Source organism: Pecten maximus, chromosome 4, assembly GCF_902652985.1.
Source record: "Pecten maximus chromosome 4, xPecMax1.1, whole genome shotgun sequence".
NCBI classification, from domain to species: Eukaryota; Metazoa; Mollusca; class Bivalvia; order Pectinida; family Pectinidae; genus Pecten; species Pecten maximus.
Genome location: NC_047018.1, coordinates 4,244,804 through 4,269,906, shown reverse-complemented (window position 1 = coordinate 4,269,906; position 25,103 = coordinate 4,244,804). Strand labels below are relative to the sequence as shown.

Below are 25,103 nucleotides of genomic sequence, written 5' to 3'. Positions count from 1 at the left end.
TCATAAGCGCATCTTTAACCCCGATTCAATATTTTTTCCATGTGTTTCAGAGAAGCTGTACATGTAGCCTACATGTGAATGCTTATTTTGTGGTGAGTATATAACTGTCGATACTCAAGTTTTCGCATAAGACAATTCATTCAGTTTTTTTTGGAGTTAGGACTACCGGGTAGCTATGCACTGTCACGGGAACTCTACAGTGTAATTGACTTTGCACGAATTCCTAACCTCACAGTCATAATAACAGCTTAGGTGGAGCATGACACTTGTATGTACTGGTACTTCGCATAGAACGCCAGCTTAAACTTTTATATTTTATATTTTCACAGAAAAAAATCAATATCACCAAATATAATCACGGAATGCTAAGAGTATATATATACGAGTCAAAAAGTTGTCTTCCTTCGTCATTTGTGTTACTATGTTATATATCTATTTATTATCACAATGTATCATATACACTATGTGTTGGTGATCCGAAGATGTAGATTTGAATTTCCTGTCGTAGTTGTACCGAGAGAAATATTTATAATTATGTACAATTCGTATCCATGTATGTAAATTAAATACATTGCGATTTAGGTATTCATATCATCTTATAGACGACTTCCACTATGATCATGTCAGGGTATGGTATCGGCCGACCAACTCTGCGTCATTGAAATGTTCTTTTTTAGGAACACGATGTGGCACAGCGGTATAAGCTGCGGGTATTTCTGGCTAGGCGATTGGGTGCCGTAGATCGTGAGTTCGAGGCCCGGCCAGCTGGGCACGAGTCAAAAAGTTGTCTTCCTTCGTCATTTGTGTTACTATGTTATATATATAATACACTGTAAGTCAATTTTTATAAATAAATAAAAAGTTGCTACATATACTTAAAATAAATGACTGGTGTTGATAAGTAATTGGCAAAAAAGCTTTTGTAAGAAAATTTCAGAAATTCATCGCAAAGTTGATAATGACTAGCCATCGAATGTTCAGTCTGAATGGCAACATTCATGCACAGGTAACCGAGGGTTGTCTGTGTCAAGATGCACACGGAATAAGTCTGCACAGGTTAGCTACACACACATACCCATGTCTGGTTGACGTACATGCCTTTTTGGTGTGTAATGAAAAACTAAAGAATTCAGAGTGCTTATCTAAAAAAATAGTATCATTGTATTTGTGTTTATCTCGTGCGAGACTTTTTTTTGTGAAAAAACTCAAATTAGACAGTTTTATATGGTTTTGCATGATATAAATATTAATAGACTTTTTTTATCATGAAAATTATCAATACTATTCCTTCTATCCTTTAATTTACTTTGCTGCACTTGCTCAATCATGTCCCATCTCTTCTCTTCTTCTCTAATCAACCCCCCCCCCCCCCCCCCCTTCTCTCTGTGTATGTGCGTGCATGCATGTTTTTGACATCCAATAATATATATGATGACTTGTTGTAATGTCATATACAATGAGTGATGAAAAGTTGCATCAATGTTATGATGACAGTAGATGTATATAGTGATATGTAAATATAATGTCATAAAATATTGATGGTATATAGCAATGTAATGATGTTGCAATGAAATAATTATAATGTTAAAGTGTCGTAGTGATTGAAATGTAGTGATGAAATGATGATGTAATAATGAAGTGAATATGTAGTGATGAAATGATGATGTAATAATGGAATGTATATGTAGTGATGAAATGATGTAATAATTTACTAAATATGGGGTACATCTGCAGTGTTGTGGTATCAAAATGTGTATGCTTTCTCTATGATATAGGTTAAGTCACATACATATGTGGGTGTTTGTTTGTGATTTTAAAGACTTCTATTGCAAAACGTCTGAGTCTCCTAATTCTGACCAATGGTAATTTTGAACAGGCTAGTAAATTTTCGTCAGTATTGTCCTGTGTGTCGTAAGTGAACCTGAGTGCCCTTTCCTGAATATTTATGAAAGGTAAAAGAGTGAAATATATATTGTGTTTGCCTAGTCTGTTTGGGTTCACGTGTCTGTCAATGTGTTTTAGTTTGTCAAGATTTATAAAGGCTTGCCTGTTGTCTAATCCATTTGTACAGTAATTATAAGATTGTTGAAATACAATTACAATTAATGTTAACCTAACAAATTTAAAAAATCTGAATTATAGAATCTGTTAAAGAAGTGGATTGCAAGCACTCTTGTAGGAATATGATGGGTCATCCATGATTGTAATACAGTAATACCTGGCTCTTCCAAGTGAGCTAATTATTAAGAAGCATGCTATTGTAATATGGGAGGGGTGTTCTTACGTGTGCTTCTGCCTTACGTACATGTGTTCTGTACTGTCTGGTGTTACTGGTCAACCCAGGTTTGAATTGAGTTTTGTTTATACTTCTAGTTGTCTTGAGGAAATAATGACTGAAAACATATAAACAGTAAACATAAATTTATAAACAATGACAAGAAAAGGCAGCGACTAGAAACAAAATTATGACAGACACCTACGGTATAGGGTAACAACAAATGTGTGTACATGAGATAATGTGGTTTACCAGTCCAAGTCGTGATTGGGCTTACACTTGCTGTTGCTCATGTTTGTATTGCAGCATGTTACACTTGGTGGTCATCTTTTTTTCCCTGCTGGCCCTGCTGCATTACTACTGGCTGCCCATCTCCCATTATCCTGTATATCTGGTGATCCTCCCGTCTTTCTCCATATCCATCTGAGTATGACCACCCCTGCCTTTCTGATACATGCCTGTACCAATTTCTTTGCCAATAAAACCAAGTAGTCCTTATGATTGCCATTGATTGACAAGGAAATTCCTTAAACCAAACCTCCACTGACACAAACTTGTACTTATTAAATACAATTGTACTGAATTAGGATCATGATATGTACATTTAAGATTTTGCGACAAAGTCCCAAAATGCTTTTGTAAATAATTCTGTCAAACTTATCAGTTAAGATACATTTATGTTTACAGATTCCTGGTACTACTAGTAAATCATAATGAGAAAGAGACAGAAGAGAGTAAGAAAACTCATCAGTTTCTACAAGAACAATTTTGGACTGAATACTCCATACAATATCCTAGTTGATGGAACATTCTGTAAATCAGCACTGACATTCAAGGTTAATATCAGTGACCAGATGCCCCGCTACATGGAGGGAGAGGTCAACATAATAACAACGGAGTGTATTAAAGAAGAATGTGCTGCATTTGGTAAGGTTTTTTTTTATAATATTGGACAGTTCAAAGTGTATATGTTGAGTACATATTTTGTCTGCCTCACTTGAAAGTTGTTGCTATTTACGGGCCCTAACATACTGAAGTAGTAAAAAACAGTACCAGGTATTTGGTTCTCTGCTTGACACTCGATAACAAAATTGACACACAAAGAAACCAATCCAATCTGGTGTGATTTTAACAGACTGGGAGAGATGTAAAGCCGATGTGCTTCTAATCATAACATGACATTTCAGTACGTGGTGTCACATCATATATGAAGCGACGTATTCCAGAAGGCACCATCCAACTGATCTTATGGTATTGTTAACATGCTAAACACTAACAACTGGCCACCTCGTGACACAGACTACCGTTTCCTGTCTTTGTTCTATTTCAATTGTTGATGATTTAACATGAGGTATAGCTTCAGGATGCAAGGAATCATTTAATGTTTGGTGTTGTGTATATATACAGGTACCCTTCTATATGGCCCACTGAAGATCCTACAACAGTTTAATGTACAGCACTGTAAGCACAGCAAACCAGTCAAGGCAGCCAGATGCATACAGTCGATTGTGAAGAAAACCCAGGGGGGACAACTCATAGTTGCAACTCAGGCAAGTATATACATGTATATATATAAGGCAATTTGAAGATTTCTAGTCCCATAATGCTAAACAAGTTTGCAAAGACCCATCTACAAAGCTCATGTTCTTTCTATGAAAACCCATTCCGTATCTATCAATACCACCTCTATTTAATTCCCTGTTTATTAAGGACCCTCTATAAAATCAAATATGTCTGTAGCGTGGAAATATATTTCACGCCGGTATCATTTTCAATTGATTGGAAATGTTATATAGAGTTTATATGTGTTATTGTTAGACTTCATATAAGTTGTTTACAGAATTAGTAGTAGGGAACTGTGTATTAGAGTGATGTGTGATTGACAGGTTGCGTAAGGCTCGTGTAATTATAGTATCAAATTCTAAATATAACTAGTGTGTAGCCAATCGGAGCGAGTGAGGAGCCAGTTGTAAGTAGGTTGGAGGATCAAGCAAGAGGAGCCGATATTTACTAATCAGAGTGAGTGAGGAGCCAGTGAGAAGCCAAATGTAGGTCGTCTGAGCGGATGCTAGCCAATGAAAGTGCAGCATAATAGTGATGTATAACGGGTGAAAGTGAGGAGAGTGACAGAAATTACTTTAGCTTTGGGATTTTCTTCATGCATCTTTTTAACTTGGATTTCTATTTGATTTACATTGAAGTTCACATTTAGGTTGTTTCCCCAGTGCTGATCATTGATCTGGAAAAATAAACATTTCTGTTTGAAAATATGTTTTTGACATGAATAATGAATTTTGTTAATATCTTGTTGTTTTATTTCTTTATTAAAAAAAGTTCAGTTTGTTATTCTTTTCATTTTTTGATATCTTTGATTTAACCGAATGTTTAAACATTTTAAATCTTTTTCATACAAAATCATTATCAGTATTCTGCAATAATGTTTTGTGTTTTAGGATCACGGATTGAGAGAACAACTGAGGGAAACACATCCTGGAGTGCCCCTTTTATTTATGGCCTATAATGCCATTAACATGGAATCTCCAACAGAACTCTCCAAAGGAACGGCAGACAAGGAACTGCAAGCGCGAATAGCTCCTTCAGAGCATCAAATGGACGTGCTAAAAAAACTCAAAGTTCAGGCATTTGGTGAGGAGCCTGTGAAGAAAAAATTTAAAAGGAAAGGGCCCAAGGGTCCAAACCCACTGTCCTGTAAAAAGTCAAAAAAGGGAGAAAAGAATAAAGCAAAGAAATCATTTTTAGAAAGTGCAGTGGATAAAAGAAAGAAACGAAGAAAAAGGAATCATGAGAAAAAGTTGAACAATGCTACACTTGGTGAACATTTGAAAGCTGCCGTGAATAGCTAGCTTAATTGTCTTAAATAAATAAAGAGTACTGATATACGGCTGTTGAAGTACATGTATTCTATGCAGTGTTTCTATCTTGCATTGAAATAAGATTTGCATCACTTTTGGCATGTTTTTAACCCTCCCCAGTAATCAAGAGTTACTAAAACAGTGTCCAACTCATTAAATACAACTTTATATCATGATTATAAAGCCTACCAAGTTTCAAAGGAAGAATTTGATATCTGTACGATCTCAGGGACAAAAACAAAATGCTAAAATAAACAAACGGCAATAACTTTTGCAAAAATAGTTGAATCAAAATGACTCTCAGGAACCTACACATGAAGTTTGAGACACATCCCTCCAGTACCTTCTATGAAATAGAGATCACAAACTTCAATTCTCATAATCCAAGATGGCCGCTTGTCTGATTATTAGTAGGTATTTGTAGTAAGAAGGAAAATCATCCATTTACATCCGTAGCTTTGTTTAACCCCCGGTAACTACCACATCTTCAAGTTTTCAGCCTTTTCTGCTGTGACTGCATCACTCAAGAGATATGCTGAAATCTTAATCATCAGCACAGGGAATATATTCTGGTCCTAGTTACCCACACTTAATTTCCAGTATTTAAATTATAATTCATGGTTGTCAAGGTAATACAAAATACAGTAAATGAATTGAAATGTACATACAATCACGTTTTATTCCAGATACTGCCTCATTGTTTCCCTTAAATATTACAAGATTTGTTGGATCACATCATCACTTACCTAGTTGAATATTCAAGAAGCACATCTGTTCTCTCCAAGGTGGATCAGTCCATATTCTAAACCTTTTTTTATGAAATTTATGTTAGGTCAAGGTCATGAGAAATGAAAATTGATACATGAAGTGTTACTCCTCCAAGCTTTAATGATACACATGTATCAATGGAAAGTGGTCACCAGAGCATTCTTTGTTTTATTAATTTAACTTGAAGCATATTATGACATGAAAATTTGGGGTAGTTCATTGACTTTCACAACTTTTTTTATAGTAGTGGTTCATTCCTGCATACTTTTGGAAAATATGATCCAAAAGTTCTTTTTTATTGTTTTTTTTTTTTTGTAGACTATTTGATCCCAGTGAACTTGGAAGTAAGTCAATGTCATTCATTTCAATATGTGTTTGGCCAAATATCATGCTTCCTTGTGCCATTGAAATAAATTTACACATATGATCCCAGTGACCTTTAGGTAGACAATGGTATTATCATGGTATAAGTATTTTTAATCCTTTGTTCATCCATGTGTGTTCCTGGATACCTTGGTTATTCTGAAGTCATTTGAAAAAGAGTTCAATGCTGAGCAAAGTGACATAAATAAAACAATATTCCTTTGAGAATAGTTTATTGTTGCTTAAGTATACAATATATTTCATACACATTCTCATATTAAGGACGAACAATTCAAACCAGTCCAATGAATATGATGTAATTATACATCATTCAAACTTAACAATGGTCTTGAACACAAATCTTAACAGTTCCTAAGCTGGGGGTTAAATTTTGTCAACAGAAGGGTTGTAAGATATCAAATGTTCCTGTGCCACATGACACCAGTCTCCCGGCTACCAGTTGAGATGATGGGTTTCGCAGGTGATCCTTATTGCCATGGATACTGGCCTTCACAAGAAAATGCATGGTAGTCTCGAATGACATCTTCTGTAATGGTGAACTGCTCGTCTCTATAGCTTTCCTGTTGAATGGTTTATAGGATCCCTCAAAGGTCATATAGTCAGCCAGAAGGCACAGGTGGCGATAGTCAACCTCAATACCATAGGCTCCAAACACATTCTGTATTTCCTGTGGTAGAAAAATCAAAATGCCTCAAAGTTCATACTTTTTTGATTATGAAAATAATCACTAAATTTGTTTAGTTTTCGTCAAATATAACAACATTTAGCACTTAGTGATGTAAAACAGCTTGAAATAGTAATCAATGCCCCCTCAACTATGTGGCGGCTAAAATAAAGATTAATAACTACTGATAAGAATTTTCTAGATAATAGTCAGATTATTGTCATGAAACTTGACAAAATATAACCTGACCTAACTGACCTTGACAATGACCCTGAAGGCAGACATTGTCTTGAAATAATGAATGGTAACATGACTTTAACTGACCTTGACAATGACCCTGGAGGCAGACATTGTCTTGTAATAATGAATGGTAACATGACCTTTACTGACCTTGACAATGACCCTGGAGGCAGACATTGTCTTGTAATAATGAAAGGCAACATGACCTTTACTGACCTTGACAATGACCCTGGAGGCAGACATTGTCTTGTAATAATGAATGGTAACATAACCTTAACTTACCTTGACAATGACCTGGAGGCAGACATTGTCTTGTAATAATGAATGGTAACATGACCTTAACTGACCTTGACAATGACCCTTGAGGCAGCCTCAATTCCATATGTCTCGGCCATAGCATGGATGTCATTAGTGTAGAGCTGAGAGATGTCCAATATATCTGCATACTTGTATAGTTCCTACAAAGGAGAATTACAGACTACTATATATACGTATATTAGATAAGGTATAATTATGAAGTATATCCACTATATGTACATGGAGGTGACCTGTATCTCTAGATGTTTACAATTACTACCATACCCGTACTTCAATGAATGATGGAAAGCAATGAAATACAAATGCAGAGATACCATATAAAATCCTTAAAGTGGAGGAGACAAGCTGATATTCAACATGTAGTATTGTTTTACAAGGTATATAAGGTATTCAGTTTTGTAATTGGGGGAATACATTTCCATTAAAAACGTGAGAAGTTAATGTCTCAACAAAAGAATTGTCAACTCTAAAAAAACTGTGTGACAGAAGTCCGGCTATGAATGTCCATATATGGATTGAATAGATTTTTTTAAATTTTCATTGCGGCTATGAATACCAGTAGCTAGCTACATATCCTGTGGCGCGCGGTATTAATATGACCCGATTAATCAGGTGATTTGCACGAGAGACGATGTTTTCATACGGTTTTCATAGTGTATTCATGGTCATATGTTTGTTGTCTGCCTCTGTTTTCACTTGGTATGTTCATATCAGCAAACCACATTAGGAATGTAAATATAATTAAATAAAATCAATAAATCATGTAAAACTGTCTCGATGAAAGTTCTATGATATGTCCAACAATGGCGTACTGTACCTCCAACACTGGTGGTGATGACTTTGATAACAACATAGATTATTTCATCCTAACAACATGATTTTGAGGTGTAAGGCTCTAAACTTTGTAAATCCCACAATTTTTTAATAATTAAAAATGTCTGTAAGACATAAATGACCCCCTGCCACTTGACACCCCGAAACACAGTTTGGTGAGGATCGCATCAGCAGTTCCTGAGATTAGCTAGTTACGCTATTGTATTGGGACAGGAAAGGACAGGACAAACATGGGTAACACTATATAACCCCCCCCCCCCGGGGGCATATTTCATCTTTGTGTGCAAGTAGCATAATTTGCTATATACCTGTATGTTTATGCCGTCTGTCTTTAGATGGAGTTCTCGCCGCTCTGCTCCCATCTGTTCAGTTAAGAAACATTTGTTGATGCCTGGAATCTGGTGGACAATGGTTGATTTGGCGTCTGCCTCCAGCAGTGATGAAATGTCCACTTTACTATTCTGTATATTAAACTGAAACCAAACCATTTAGTACACCATCAGTTGTGTGATTTATTATAAGACTCTTTCATATGTGTATATGTAGGATAGGGACATTCCACCCGAGGGGTCACAAAATGTGGTGAAACCCGAGGCTTGCCGAGGGTTTTACCACATTTTGTGATCCCGAGGGTGGAATATCCCTATCCTACATACACACATAATGAAAGAGTCTTTTTCTCTCATATCATTACCGAATTTCTGGCGAAAGTGTCCCTCAGCCATCCATTTTCTTCACATTTTTAATTTCTTTATTTGACGTTTTTACTAAATATACTTGTGATATTCTGAAAGATCATACCCTATTTTTGGCAAACAGTGTTTGCACACAAATTTCATTCATTTTGTGGTTAAGTGATGAACGAATGAACAATTCGCCGATAAAAATTACCGTAACTTGACCGACTTTTACGTGGCCGTGATCAAATTGTCAACATCCGAGAAAAAGAAGTTCTATCAACAATACTGAAAGCCAACGCTGAAATGAGTTTCCCAACTTCACATATAATTTGATTTGCACCTCGACATATTTAATCATTTCACAGAACACACTGTACTTTTAAATGTCAAGTCAAATTTTTTTTTATAAAATACTACGTCACTGCATGACGTCACGACTGTCATTGGAATTCCATTCATAGTTCAATGAGAATGATGTCGATCTCGATCGCCATGACGCGGCGATGTTTCGTGGCTGGTAATTTTAAATTCACTGTGATTTTGGCAACTTCGTGTGTGAACCAGCGAACAGTGACTCTATACGAGTATTCGATCTTTTCTGTGACATAGGATTATATGTGTTTAACAAAAAAAAAAAATTTTAACCCCCCCCCCCCCCCCCCCCCCCCCGGGGGGGGGGGCTTTTAAATTTCCCATTTCCCTTTTTTTTGTGTGGGGCCCCAAAAAAAGGGTTTTTTAAAAAGGGAAAATTAATTTTTTTTTTTTTTTTGTTTTTTAAAAAATTTTAAAAACCCCTTTTTTTTTGGGGAAAAATTTTTTTGGGTTTAAAAAATGCCGTTTCCCTTTGGTTTTCCCTTAAAAAGAAATGGGGGGGGGGGGGGGGGGGGGGGGGGGGGAGTTTTCCCCTTTTCGGCCCCGGGGGGGGGGGCCCCTTTTTCCCTGCTCCCATTTTTTTTTTCAAAAAAAGGGGGGAAAATTTTTACCTTTGGTTCTTGGGGACCAATATCCGGTCTGCCTCAGAAATGAAAAGTGATTATTTTCGGGGTTTCTACACAAAGAACCTCTGGTTAAAATTTTTAAAATTTTTTTTTTAAATTAAAAAATTTTTTTAAAAGAGGTTTTATTTTTGCCCCCCCTTAAAAATAAATTTGGGGTTTTTTTTAAAACCCCCAATTTTACAAATTCCCCCCCGGGGGGAAAAGCTTATTTTTTAATTTCATTTCCTTTTTAAAATTTTTTTTGTTTTTCCCTTTTATTTTAACCTTTTTGCCAATTTTTTTTTTTTGTTTTTTTTATGAAAAGAAAATTTTTAAAAAGCGAAAGGACTTAAATGTCAAACCAAAAAAGGGGGGAGTTTTTTGAAAGAGTTAACCCCCTTTAAATTTTTTGATAAATTTAAATTTTTAAACCTTAAAGGCAAATTTTTTAAAACTCCATAGGGGATAATTTTTTTAAAATTTTGGGAAATTTTTAAGATCCCAAAGTTTTTTAAAAACCCCACTAAATGTGTGTAACCCCCCAAAACGTTTTTGGATTTTTACCCTTTCCCCGGGGGTAAATGTTTATGTGTTTTTTTATACGGCTTTTTAAAATGGGAAACTCTTACACATAGTTTTTAAAAATTTATTTTTAAAAACCCAGGTGTATTTTTAGTTTATTTCATTTGGAAAATTCCCATCCCATCAAGGTTGGGTTTTAAATTTACTGCTTTAAAAAAACTTAATTTGGCCCTTTATGTTTTATAAATTTTTTTTTTTATATGTTTTATCCCCATATGTTTTTTATTACTTTTTTTTTAAAAACCTTCAAAGTTTTTTTTTGTTTTATCCGTTTTACACCTTATTTGTGAAAAAATTTATCTTTACACCATATTGTGTATTTATTTTTTAAAATTAATTTATAAAATTTCCCCCACAAATTGATGAACACCCACTGTTTTTCCTTGAAGAAACCTTTTTTATGTTTTTAAATGATATTTAAACCTTTCACGCCCTTTATCAACTGAATTTGGGAAATTCCCTGTTTTATCACCTTTTTGTATAAAATTTTCACTTCTTTTAAATTAATTGTAAATCATTTTTTTTTTATAAATTTGGGGAAATTGTATTACCTTTCACTGTTTTAATTAATGTTATACCCACTTTTTTTTTATACCTTATAAAATTTTTTTAAAATTTACTGCTTTATCACTTTGTTGTTATAATAATTTTTAAATTTTTTTATAACTGGATTTAAATATTTCATTCCTTTACAATTGTTTAAATCCTTTTTTTCACTTTTTTTAAAATTGAATTGTATAATAACCTTTCACTGTCTTTATCAACTAGAGATTGGTAGAATCACCTTCCACTGTATTATCAAACTTGATATTGTATAATAACCTTCACTGTCTTTATCAATCTTCAACTAGAGATTGTAGAATCACCTTTCACTGTCTTTATCAACTTGAGATTGTATAATAACCTTTCCACTGTCTTTATCAACTTGAGATTGTATAATAACCTTTCACTGTCTTTATCAACTAGAGATTGTAGAATCACCTTTCACTGTCTTTATCAACTTGATATTGTATAATAACCTTTCACTGTCTTTATCAACTTGAGATTGTATAATAACCTTTCACTGTCTTTATCAACTAGAGATTGTAGAATCACCTTTCACTGTCTTTATCAACTTGAGATTGTATAATAACCTTTCACTGTCTTTATCAACTTGAGATTGTATAATACCTTTCACTGTCTTTATCAACTAGAGATTGTAGAATCACCTTTCACTGTCTTATCAACTTGAGATTGTATAATAACCTTTCACTGTCTTTATCAACTTGAGATTGTATAATAACCTTTCACTGTCTTTATCAACTAGAGATTGTAGAATCACCTTTCACTGTCTTTATCAACTTGATATTGTAGAACCTCCTTTCACTGTATTTATCAACTTGATATTGTATAATAACCTTTCACTGTCTTTATCAACTAGAGATTGTAGAATCACCTTTCACTGTCTTTATCAACTTGATATTGTATAATCACCTTCCACTGTATTTATCAACTTGATATTGTATAATAACCTTTCACTGTCTTTATCAACTAGAGATTGTAGAATCACCTTTCACTGTCTTTATCAACTTGAGATTGTATAATAACCTTTCACTGTCTTTATCAACTTGAGATTGTATAATAACCTTTCACTGTCTTTATCAACTAGAGATTGTAGAATCACCTTTCACTGTCTTTATCAACTTGATATTGTAGAACCTCCTTTCACTGTATTTATCAACTTGATATTGTATAATAACCTTTCACTGTCTTTATCAACTAGAGATTGTAGAATCACCTTTCACTGTCTTTATCAACTTGAGATTGTATAATAACCTTTCACTGTCTTTATCAACTTGAGATTGTATAATAACCTTTCACTGTCTTTATCAACTTGATATTGTATAATAACCTTCACTGTCTTTATCAACTAGAGATTGTAGAATCACCTTTCACTGTCTTTATCAACTTGAGATTGTATAATAACCTTTCACTGTCTTTATCAACTTGAGATTGTATAATAACCTTTCACTGTCTTTATCAACTAGAGATTGTAGAATCACCTTTCACTGTCTTTATCAACTTGATATTGTAGAACCTCCTTTCACTGTCTTTATCAACTTGATATTGTATAATAACCTTTCACTGTCTTTATCAACTAGAGATTGTAGAATCACCTTTCACTGTCTTTATCAACTTGAGATTGTATAATAACCTTTCACTGTCTTTATCAACTTGAGATTGTATAATAACCTTTCACTGTCTTTATCAACTAGAGATTGTAGAATCACCTTTCACTGTCTTTATCAACTTGATATTGTAGAATCACCTTTCACTGTCTTTATCAACTTGAGATTGTATAATAACCTTTCACTGTCTTTTAATAAACCTTTCACTGTCTTTATCAACTTGATATTGTAGAATCACCTTCCACTGTCTTTATCACCTTGATATTGTATAATCACCTTTCACTGTCTTTATCAACTTTATATTGTATAATCACCTTCCACTGTCTTTATCAACTTTATATTGTATAATCACCTTTCACTGTCTTTATCAACTTGATATTGTAGAATCACCTTCCACTGTCTTTATCAACTTTATATTGTATAATCACCTTCCACTGTCTTTATCAACTTTATATTGTATAATCACCTTCCACTGTCTTTATCAACTTTATATTGTATAATCACCTTTCACTGTCTTTATCAACTTTATATTGTAGAATCACCTTCCACTGTATTTATCAACTTTATATTGTATAATAACCTTCCACTGTCTTTATCAACTTTATATTGTATAATCACCTTCCACTGTCTTTATCAACTTGAGATTGTAGAATCACCTTTCATCGTATTTATCAACTTGAGATTGTAGAATCACCTTCCACTGTCTTTATCACCTTGATATTGTATAATCACCTTTCACTGTCTTTATCAACTTGATATTGTAGAATCACCTTCCACTGTCTTTATCAACTTGATATTGTAGAATCACCTTCCACTGTCTTTATCACCTTGATATTGTATAATCACCTTTCACTGTCTTTATCAACTTTATATTGTATAATCACCTTCCACTGTCTTTATCAACTTTATATTGTATAATCACCTTTCACTGTCTTTATCAACTTGATATTGTAGAATCACCTTCCACTGTCTTTATCAACTTTATATTGTATAATCACCTTCCACTGTCTTTATCAACTTTATATTGTATAATCACCTTCCACTGTCTTTATCAACTTTATATTGTATAATCACCTTTCACTGTCTTTATCAACTTTATATTGTAGAATCACCTTCCACTGTATTTATCAACTTTATATTGTATAATAACCTTCCACTGTCTTTATCAACTTTATATTGTATAATCACCTTCCACTGTCTTTATCAACTTGAGATTGTATAATAACCTTCCACTGTCTTTATCAACTTGATATTGTATAATAACCTTCCACTGTCTTTATCAACTTGATATTGTATAATAACCTTCCACTGTCTTTATCAACTTGAGATTGTATAATAACCTTCCACTGTCTTTATCAACTTGATATTGTATAATAACCTTCCACTGTCTTTATCAACTTGATATTGTATAATCACCTTTCACTGTCTTTATCAACTTGATATTGTATAATCACCTTTCACTGTCTTTATCAACTTGATATTGTATAATAACCTTTCACTGTCTTTATCAACTTGAGATTGTATAATAACCTTCCACTGTCTTTATCAACTTTATATTGTAGAATCACCTTTCACTGTCTTTATCAACTTTATATTGTAGAATCACCTTCCACTGTATTTATCAACTTTATATTGTATAATAACCTTCCACTGTCTTTATCAACTTTATATTGTATAATCACCTTCCACTGTCTTTATCAACTTGATGCTATAATAACCTTCCACTGTCTTTATCACTTGATATTAATAACCTTCCACTGTCTTTATCAACTTGATATTGTATAATAACCTTCCACTGTCTTTATCAACTTGATATTGTATAATAACCTTCCACTGTCTTTATCAACTTGATATTGTATAATAACCTTCCACTGTTTTTATCAACTTGATATTGTATAATCACCTTCACTGTCTTTATCAACTTGATATTGTATAATCACCTTTCACTGTCTTTATCAACTTGATATTGTATAATCACCTTTCACTGTCTTTATCAACTTGATATTGTAGATTCCCCTTTCACCGTATTTATCAACTTTATATTGTAGATTCCCCTTTCACTGTCTTTATCAACTAGAGATTGTAGAATCACCTTCCACTGTCTTTATCAACTTGATATTGTATAATCACCTTTCACTGTATTTATCAACTTGAGATTGTAGAATCACCTTTCACTGTATTTATCAACTTTATATTGTATAATAACCTTTCACTGTCTTTATCAACTTGATATTGTATAATCACCTTTCACTGTCTTTATCAACTTGATATTGTATAATCACCTTTCACTGTCTTTATCAACTAGAGATTGTATAATAACCTTTCATCGTATTTATCAACTTGAGATTGTAGAATCACCTTCCACTGTCTTTATCACCTTGATATTGTATAATCACCTTTCACTGTCTTTATCAACTTGATATTGTAGAATCACCTTCCACTGTCTTTATCAACTTGATATTGTAGAATCACCTTCCACTGTCTTTATCACCTTGATATTGTATAATCACCTTTCACTGTCTTTATCAACTTGATATTGTATAATCACCTTCCACTGTCTTTATCAACTTTATATTGTATAATCACCTTTCACTGTCTTTATCAACTTGATATTGTAGAATCACCTTCCACTGTCTTTATCAACTTTATATTGTATAATCACCTTCCACTGTCTTTATCAACTTTATATTGTATAATCACCTTCCACTGTCTTTATCAACTTTATATTGTATAATCACCTTTCACTGTCTTTATCAACTTTATATTGTAGAATCACCTTCCACTGTATTTATCAACTTTATATTGTATAATAACCTTCCACTGTCTTTATCAACTTTATATTGTATAATCACCTTCCACTGTCTTTATCAACTTGATATTGTATAATAACCTTTCACTGTCTTTATCAACTTGATATTGTATAATCACCTTTCACCGTATTTATCAACTTGATATTGTATAATAACCTTCCACTGTCTTTATCAACTTGAGATTGTATAATAACCTTCACTGTCTTTATCAACTTGATATTGTATAATCACCTTTCACTGTCTTTATCAACTTGATATTGTATAATCACCTTTCACTGTCTTTATCAACTTGATATTGTATAATCACCTTTCACTGTCTTTATCAACTTGATATTGTATAATCACCTTTCACTGTCTTTATCAACTTGAGATTGTATAATAACCTTCCACTGTCTTTATCAACTTTATATTGTATAATCACCTTTCACTGTCTTTATCAACTTTATATTGTATAATCACCTTCCACTGTATTTATCAACTTGATATTGTATAATAACCTTTCACTGTCTTTATCAACTTGATATTGTATAATCACCTTCCACTGTCTTTATCAACTTGATATTGTATAATCACCTTCCACTGTCTTTATCAACTTGATATTGTATAATCACCTTTCACTGTCTTTATCAACTTGATATTGTATAATCACCTTTCACTGTCTTTATCAAACTTGAGATTGTATAATCACCTTGTCACTGTATTTATGAACTTGATATTGTTAAGATTCCCCTTTCACCGTATTTATCAAACTTGGATATTGTATAAGCCCTTTCACCGATTTATCAACTTTGATATTGTATAATCCCTTTCACTGTCTTTATCAACTTGATATTGTATAATCACCTTTCACTGTATTTATCAACTTGATATTGTATAATCACCTTTCACTGTCTTTATCAACTTGATATTGTAGAATCACCTTTCACTGTATTTATGAACTTGATATTGTAGATTCCCCTTTCACCGTATTTATCAACTTGATATTGTATAATCACCTTTCACCGTATTTATCAACTTGATATTTGTAAATCACCTTTTCACTGTCTTTAATCAACTTGATATTGTATCACCTTTCACTGTCTTTATCAACTAGAGATTGTATAATAACCTTTCACCGTATTTATCAACTTGATATTGTATAATCACCTTTCACCGTATTTATCAACTTGATATTGTATAATCACCTTTCACCGTATTTATCAACTTGATATTGTATAATCACCTTTCACTGTCTTTATCAACTTGATATTGTATAATCACCTTTCACTGTCTTTATCAACTTGATATTGTATAATCACCTTTCACTGTATTTATCAACTTGATATTGTAGATTCCCCTTTCACCGTATTTATCAACTTGATATTGTAGAATCACCTTTCACCGTATTTATCAACTTGATATTGTAGAATCACCTTTCACCGTATTTATCAACTTGATATTGTATAATCACCTTTCACCGTATTTATGAACTTGATATTGTAGAATCACCTTTCACCGTATTTATCAACTTGATATTGTATAATCACCTTTCACTGTATTTATCAACTTGATATTGTAGAATCACCTTTCACCGTATTTATCAATTTGAGATTGTATTTTATCGTTTTATTATGGACACTGATGTATAGATCCCGTTTATACATATTTCCATCGTTTGTTGAGTTGTTCCCTTACCTGTTAATACATCCTAATTTGTACTAAGGTGTAATAGACAGAACAAACAAGGTGTTCTCAATGAAGGTTAATGTGACCAGTTCACTTTAATATACGACTGAAACACTGGCCTTTGAAACGTAATCAGAAATTAGAACCTTGTTAGAACTTATTTATGGTTTAACTTACCTGGAGCTTAACTTGACACCATTCTTGCCTTTTTTGGTCGAATTGATAGTCATCAACATTTGCTGACTTCAGGACAGTCTGTAATGGAATTAGTTCAATAAATATTACATACACAGTACATGTACAATGTAAATGTTAATGTAATTTTATGTTTTCACCCTTCAACTCAGTATCTCAGTCCCTTAGCCCTCCCAGCCCTTCTATTGAAAATACACATTATGACCCTTACAGCTGAATTTATTAAAGGAATGTTCAACTGTAAGATTCAGACAATGTTAAAAGTTTTACACTGTTTGACTGATATAAGTAATTCTATCCCTTTCCAACCTCTGTTCTAGTGTAGATTTTGATCCTTAGTATCTGATATTCTTTTATGAATAATGAATTGATCATCAAATCCAGATTTCAAATTTTTTCATCTGCGCCTGCCAACTCAACCCCTGGGGTCAACCATTTGTTGAGTATTAATTCTGATACATGTATTTAAAATAAAACTTCCCAAATTCAAATGACATTTTTATAATATTTGAACATTACAATATACATACATTTATTCTCATGCTGGCTGTCATCTTGTCTGTAGTTTGGTTGCCTTCCCCACCTTCCATTGTACCCATGTCATCCTCGGCAGAGGAGCCCGTCTCATCATCACTGTCCTCATCCATGGAAACTTACAACAAAATTAAAGTATATTTAAGGATGATAAGAGATTCCGGTAAATTAATGTTTTCACAACATCTACCACATTTTCAAAAAGGCCTTTTCATTATATAATCAGATGTCAATTTTTCTCAGAAAATCCTTATTTTCTACATACAAAAATGTACATTTTTAGTCACTCCACACTGGTTAGACTCAATTGTCTGATGAAAGTGACAAAGCAATCCAATCCTACACTGTTGTGATATATACCAAGCATCCAATTCCTTCTGTGAATCAGTCGTGATAGGCCACTATGTATATAAATGTGATACAATGTGTGTACTACTACTGCCATTTCATTCATACCAATGTGAGATTAGACATTGCGTGCTACTTATATCAATTTAGGAGTCAATCTACAGACACCCTGTAGCTCCATCATTATATACAGTAGCCATGTTCCATGATGAGTTCCAGAATTACTTCTGATTTCCTCTACATACCTTGCTCCTCTAATTCCTCGGGCTGTGCATCCTCTTCATTGATATCCTCATCATATTCTTTCTCTTCGTCATGTCTTTGTTTTTCTTTGTCAGCCACTGCATTACTTTCCTCGGTCGTGTCCTCCAGATCCGAGTCTCCCTGATCACCGGTATTGTCTACTTTAGAGGTATCCTCTGCATCCTCGTCTGGAAGGTTTTTTTTCAGTAACTTCCCAGATGTCAACACTCTTTAAATCAGAGAAGGTCAGTTTAACACCCAGTATACCTCTGGAAAGCATTTCTAACTGAACAAGATCAACAGATATCACACAGTCCCAATTTGCCAATTTAAATCCCTTTTTCTGATTGAATTGATCATGACTTTGACCTTAGTGTAGGGGACAAAGATCGGATACGTTTGAAGACTAGTATATCATAGTGCATAATTCTTAATTATTGTTGTTTACTTGGTTGTACAGGCTTCAATATTAAAGATAATCTGGAACTTACTTTATTCTTGTACTGAATAATCTACACTGAGATTTTTAGGAGTGTGCCAGTCAACCCTACCTGCTTTTCCTTATACCCTCATTCATTTTTCTCTTGAGGAGAATAATGATTCTCTTTATATAGGTCTTCTCTACGAAGGCTAGGATGGAGGCTGGAGTCACTCCCAGGCGTTCTCTGTACAGTCGGTAGGGCAGGAACTTGAAACGAATGTCAAACACACGCTTCCTCTGGCTATAAATAATGTAATCATATTGCATTATAAGTTTGTGTTTGGCTGTAAATTAGTCCAATACAATTATATTGGAACAAAAGTTTGTGTTTTAACTTAAACCATTTAATGGGAGACACACTTTCAGCAGATGAGATTGTTAAGATCATGACAAACTTCTACTAACACATACCTCCTTTTCAGCATTTAAATAACATTTATCTATGATTGATTAAAGGATTTTAATTAAAGATTGATATCTAAAGCAGATTAATAGGTATGATGACATGATTTATATACAGCTGATTTCAAGGAACTAAATGAGACCTTTACAACTGATATAGATTACCGGTTACTTACGCCAGGGATCTGCCTTTGATGAGTGTGTATTCTGTTATATTGATGTCTTCAAGCACCTAGGAACAGGATATCAGTTACTATGGAATTAACCATCAGACAGTGGTCCTCAGTATAGCATTCATTTTTAACATTTCAAGTACTTCTGAACCATTTTCAATTAGAATTAGAAACAAATTACAACTTTTACAGAAATACTTAACAAATACACTATCAAAGTTTGATATCTATTTTGACTTGCCATCACTATTTATGTTTTACAATTTGACAAAATACTTCTGAACCATTTTTAATTAGAATAAGAAACAAATTACAACTTTTACAGAAACATTTAACAAGTACACTATCATTGTTTGATATCTTTTTTGACTTGCCATCACTATTTATGTTTTACAATTTGACAAAGTACTTCTGAACCATTTTCAATTAGAATAAGAAACAAATTACAACTTTTACAGAAACATTTAACAAGTACACTATCATAGTTTGATATCTATTTCGACTTGACATCACTATTTATGTTTTACAATTTGACAAAGTACTTCTGAACCATTTTCAATTAAAACTAGAAACAAATTACAACTTTTACAGAAACATTTAACAAGTACACTATCATTGTTTGATATCTATTTCGACTTGACATCACTATTTATGTTTTACAATTTGACAAAGTACTTCTGAACCATTTTCAATTAAAATTAGAAACAAATTACAACTTTTACAGAAACATTTAACAAGTACACTATCATGGTTTGATATCTATTTCGACTTGACATCACTATTTATGTTTTACAATTTGACAAAGTACTTCTGAACCATTTTCAATTAAAATTAGAAACAAATTACAACTTTTACAGAAACATTTAACAAGTACACTATCATAGTTTGATATTTATTTCGACTTGCCATCACTTTTTATGTTTTACAATTTGACAAAGTACTTCTGAACCATTTTCAATTAGAACTAGAAACAAATTACTACTTTTACAGAAACATTTAACAAGTACACTATCATGGTTTGATATCTATTTCGACTTGACATCACTATTTATGTTTTACAATTTGACAAAGTACTTCTGAACCATTTTCAATTAAAATAAGAAACAAATTACAACTTTTACAGAAACATTTAACAAGTACACTATCATGGTTTGATATCTTTTTTGACTTGCCATCACTATTTATGTTTTACAATTTGACAAAGTACTTCTGAACCATTTTCAATTAGAATTAGAAACAAATTACTACTTTTACAGAAACATTTAACAAGTACACTATCATTGTTTGATATCTATTTTGACTTGCCATCACTTTTTATGTTTTACAATTTGACAAAGTACTTCTGAACCATTTTCAATTAGAATTAGAAACAAATTACAACTTTTACAGAAACATTTAACAAATACACTATCATAGTTTGATATTTATTTCGACTTGCCATCACATTTTATGTTTTACAAGACCATTACAATTTGACATCTTTCTTCTTTATATATATCACAAGTACAACTTCCATTTGACATCAATTTTATGTCAGTATCAACTTGTCCACACTTGCTTGTCTATAGTTTCAACAATATAACCCATTTTAAGTGTCTGATTAGCGATATTAATGGCGTACCTCCCCTAGGGTAACCTTGTTGAAGAGTGTCTGTATAGTCTTGGCAGTCTGTCGTGCCTGAGGAGTGGGGAACACTGGGATGTCCATGGCAGGTGTCTTTATATTGGCGCTGGCTATCATAAGTATCTCACGTAGACGTGGGATTCCCAAAGTGACATTCATCTCACCTCGTCCAGCAAAGTGGAATGTATTCAAAGTCATCTGAGTGGAGGGCTCCCCAATAGACTGTGGATGGAATTGTCATTTTATTAATTGGTACACTACAATAACAAGAGGCCCAGAGGGCCTGTATCGCTCACCTGGTTTCATGAGATATGAAACAAGAATGATGCTTCAGTATATTTGTCGCTGGTATTGCTATGTCAATATATATCATAAGCATTTTATATGGGTACATGAACATTGGTTTTATTTTAATGCTAAAAATGCCAAAAAGTGCATTAATCCATGAAATGAAATTGACTTTTGGCGCGACCCCATAGGGATGCTACCACACAAATGTGAGTGATATCCATATTACTTGGTTTCAGAGAAGATCTTGTTAAGACTAATTGACCCTTTTTGACCCTGCCCTCTGCCCCCTGGGGGGTCAGCTCCTTCCTTTATACAATTTTGAATCCCTACCCCTATAGGATGCTACCAGTCAAACCAATGCTAAGTTTCAGAGAATAATTTGTTTAAATCAATTTAGCCAAATAGACCCCACTTGGCCCCACCCCTCAGCCCCCTGGCGGCCTGGGTCAACCCCAACATTTGTACAATTTTGAATCCCCACCCAATAACCATGCTACCATACAAATGTGAGTAATATCCATTGCTTAGTTTCAGAGAAGAAGTTGTTTAAACAAATTGACCAATTTTGGCCCCGCCTCTCAGGCCCCTTGTGGGTCAGCCCCACCATTTGTACAATTTTGAATCCCCACCCCATAGGGATGCTACCAGGCAAATATGAGTGATATCCATTGCTTGGTTTCAGAAAAGAAGTCGTTTATATCAATATAGCCAAATTGACCATATTTGGCCCCGCCCCTCAGGCCCCTGGGGGAACAGCCCCATCATTTGTACAATTTTAAATCCCCACCCCGTAGTGATGATACCAGGAAAATATGAGCGATATCCATTGCTTGGTTTCAGAGAAGAAGTCGTTTATATCAATATAGCCAAATTGACCACATTTGGCCCCGCCCCTCAGGCCCCTGGGGAGCCAGCCCCATCATTTGTACAATTTTGAATCCTCACTCCATAGTGATGCTACCAGGCAAATATGAGCAATATCCATTGCTCAGTTTCAGAAAAGAAGTCGTTTATATCAATATAGGCCAATTGACCCCTTTTGGCCCCGCCCCTCAGGCCCCTGGGGGAACAGCCCCATCATTTGTACAATTTTAAATCCCCACCCCGTAGTGATGATACCAGGAAAATATGAGCGATATCCATTGCTCAGTTTCAGAGAAGTCGTTTATATCAATATAGCCAAATTGACCACATTTGGCCCCGCCCCTCAGGCCCCTGGGGGGCCAGCCCCATCATTTGTACAATTTTGAATCCTCACTCCATAGTGATGCTACCAGGCAAATATGAGCAATATCCATTGCTCAGTTTCAGAGAAGAAGTCGTTTATATCAATATAGGCCAATTGACCCCTTTTGGCCCCGCCCCTCAGGCCCCTGGGGGGCCAGCCCAATCATTTGTACAATTTTAAATCCTCACTCCATAGTGATGCTACCAGGCAAATATGAGCAATATCCATTGTTCCCTTTCAGATAAGAAGTTGTTTATATCAATATAGCTCAATTGACCACATTTGGTGCCGCCCCTCAGGCCCCTGGGGGGCCAGCCCCATCATTTGTACAATTTTGAATCCTCACCCCATAGTGATGCTACCAGGCAAATATGAGTGATATCCATTGCTCGGTTTCAGAGAAGAAGTCGTTTATATCAATATAGGCCAATTGACCCCTTTTGGCCCCGCCCTCAGGCCCCTGGGGGCCAGGCCCCATCATTTGTACAATTTTAAATCCTCACTCCCATAGTGATGCTACCAGGCAAATATGAGCAATATCCATTGTTCCCTTTCAGATAAGAAGTTGTTTATATCAATATAGCTCAATTGACCACATTTGGTGCCCGCCCCTCAGGCCCCTGGGGGGCCAGCCCCATCATTTGTACAATTTTGAATCCTCACCCCATAGTGATGCTACCAGGCAAATATGAGTGATATCCATTGCTCGGTTTCAGAGAAGAAGTCGTTTATATTAATATAGCTAATTTGACCATATTTGGCCCCGGCCCTCAGGCCCCTGGGGGAACAGCCCCATCATTTGTACAATTTTAAATCCCCACCCCGTAGTGATGATACCAGGAAAATATGAGCGATATCCATTGCTTGGTTTCAGAGAAGAAGTCGTTTATATCAATATAGCCAAATTGACCACATTTGGCCCCGCCCCTCAGGCCCCTGGGGGGCCAGCCCCATCATTTGTACAATTTTGAATCCTCACTCCATAGTGATGCTACCAGGCAAATATGAGCAATATCCATTGCTCAGTTTCAGAGAAGAAGTCGTTTATATCAATATAGGCCAATTGACCCCTTTTGGCCCTGCCCCTCAGGCCCCTGGGGGGCCAGCCCCATCATTTGTACAATTTTGAATCCTCACCCCATAGTGATGCTACCAGGCAAGTATGAGCGATATCCATTGCTCGGTTTCAGAGAAGAAGTCGTTTATATCAATATAGCCAAATTGACCCCTTTTGGCCCAGCCCCTCAGGCCCCTGGGGGGGCCAGCCCCATCATTTGTACAATTTTGAGTCCCCTACCCATAGGGATGCTTCTGACCAAATTTGATTAAATTCTGATCAGCGGTTATGAAGAAGAAGTCAATTGTTGACGGACGGACGGACGGAGGACGACGGACGGACGACAGACGACGGACGACGGACGCCACGGTATGGCATAAGCTCACCTTGGTCCGAAGGTGAGCTAATTATATACTATTAGGTGTTTAATTAAACTGATACAATTATAACTATTTTTTGGGTACAACATGTACTTTGTAGTTCTGAGCTTTATTTATAGGAACACGAGTGTTAAAACCACTCGCCGGTGTTAAACCTGTGTATATCATTCCCTGTCTTGCCTAGATATTTCTCAGTAGAGTGAACCTTTCTTGTTACCATCTGTAACCGGTGTCTTGCCTAGATATTTCTCAGTAGAGTGAACCTTTCTTGTTACAATCTGTAACCTGTGTCTTCCCTAGATATTTCTCAGTAGAGTGACCCTTTCCTGTTACCAGCTGTAACCTGTGTATATCATCCCTATCTTCCCCAGATATTTCTCAGTAGAGTGAACCTTTCCTGTTACCAGTTGTAACCTGTGTATATCATCCCTGTCTTCCCTTGATATTTCTCGGTAGAGTGAACCTTTCCTGTTACCAGCTGTAACCTGTGTCTTCCCTAGATATTTCTCAGTAGAGTTAACCTTTCCTGTTACCAGCTGTAACCTGTGTATATCATCCCTGTCTTCCCTAGATATTTCTCGGTAGAGTGAACCTTTCCTGTTACCAGCTGTATGTAGCCCCAAGTCGATCAAATGTTTAAGCTTTTATTGCTTCCTTTTACTCTATGATAAAAACAGTCTAGGACCTTGTGATTGCTGGTGGCCAGGGTCCTGGATAGAATCTGGATAGAAAAAGATAAGTAGGTGTTGGTTTTGAAAAGCAATGAAAACATGTGAGAATACCTACCTGAGCGCAAAGGGCCCCCACCGACTCGCCAGGTTCTACCAAAGACTTCATCATCTTTTTCCTCATCAAAGCGTTGAACTCTGCTGGCCCTATAGACTCATCCTTCACTACCTGTAAAAATAA

General features: G+C 34.8%; 2 protein-coding genes across 2 annotated transcripts in view; one reads left to right on the top strand and one right to left on the bottom strand.

Moving 5' to 3' along the window:
• The first annotated feature begins 15 nt into the window (after positions 1-15).
• On the top strand, positions 16-6,501 carry LOC117325017 (rRNA-processing protein UTP23 homolog). Its single transcript, XM_033880890.1, has 4 exons — positions 16-92; positions 2,963-3,202; positions 3,683-3,825; positions 4,729-6,501. The coding sequence occupies exons 2-4, from the start codon at positions 2,989-2,991 to the stop codon at positions 5,137-5,139; spliced, it is 768 nt and encodes a 255-aa protein (XP_033736781.1). The 5' UTR covers positions 16-92; positions 2,963-2,988; the 3' UTR covers positions 5,140-6,501.
• LOC117325018 (DNA-directed RNA polymerase I subunit RPA1-like) overlaps positions 6,182-25,103 on the bottom strand; it is a 90,302-nt gene continuing 71,380 nt past the window's right edge. The window contains exons 26-35 of the mRNA XM_033880892.1: positions 24,981-25,091; positions 21,236-21,460; positions 19,618-19,673; positions 19,110-19,280; positions 18,561-18,787; positions 17,964-18,085; positions 17,416-17,493; positions 8,665-8,829; positions 7,552-7,662; positions 6,182-6,967 (exon numbers count right to left, since the gene is read on the bottom strand). Coding sequence (XP_033736783.1) covers positions 6,674-6,967; positions 7,552-7,662; positions 8,665-8,829; positions 17,416-17,493; positions 17,964-18,085; positions 18,561-18,787; positions 19,110-19,280; positions 19,618-19,673; positions 21,236-21,460; positions 24,981-25,091 — 1,560 coding nt within the window. The 3' untranslated portion in view covers positions 6,182-6,673. The remainder of the gene's footprint in view (positions 6,968-7,551; positions 7,663-8,664; positions 8,830-17,415; positions 17,494-17,963; positions 18,086-18,560; positions 18,788-19,109; positions 19,281-19,617; positions 19,674-21,235; positions 21,461-24,980; positions 25,092-25,103) is intronic.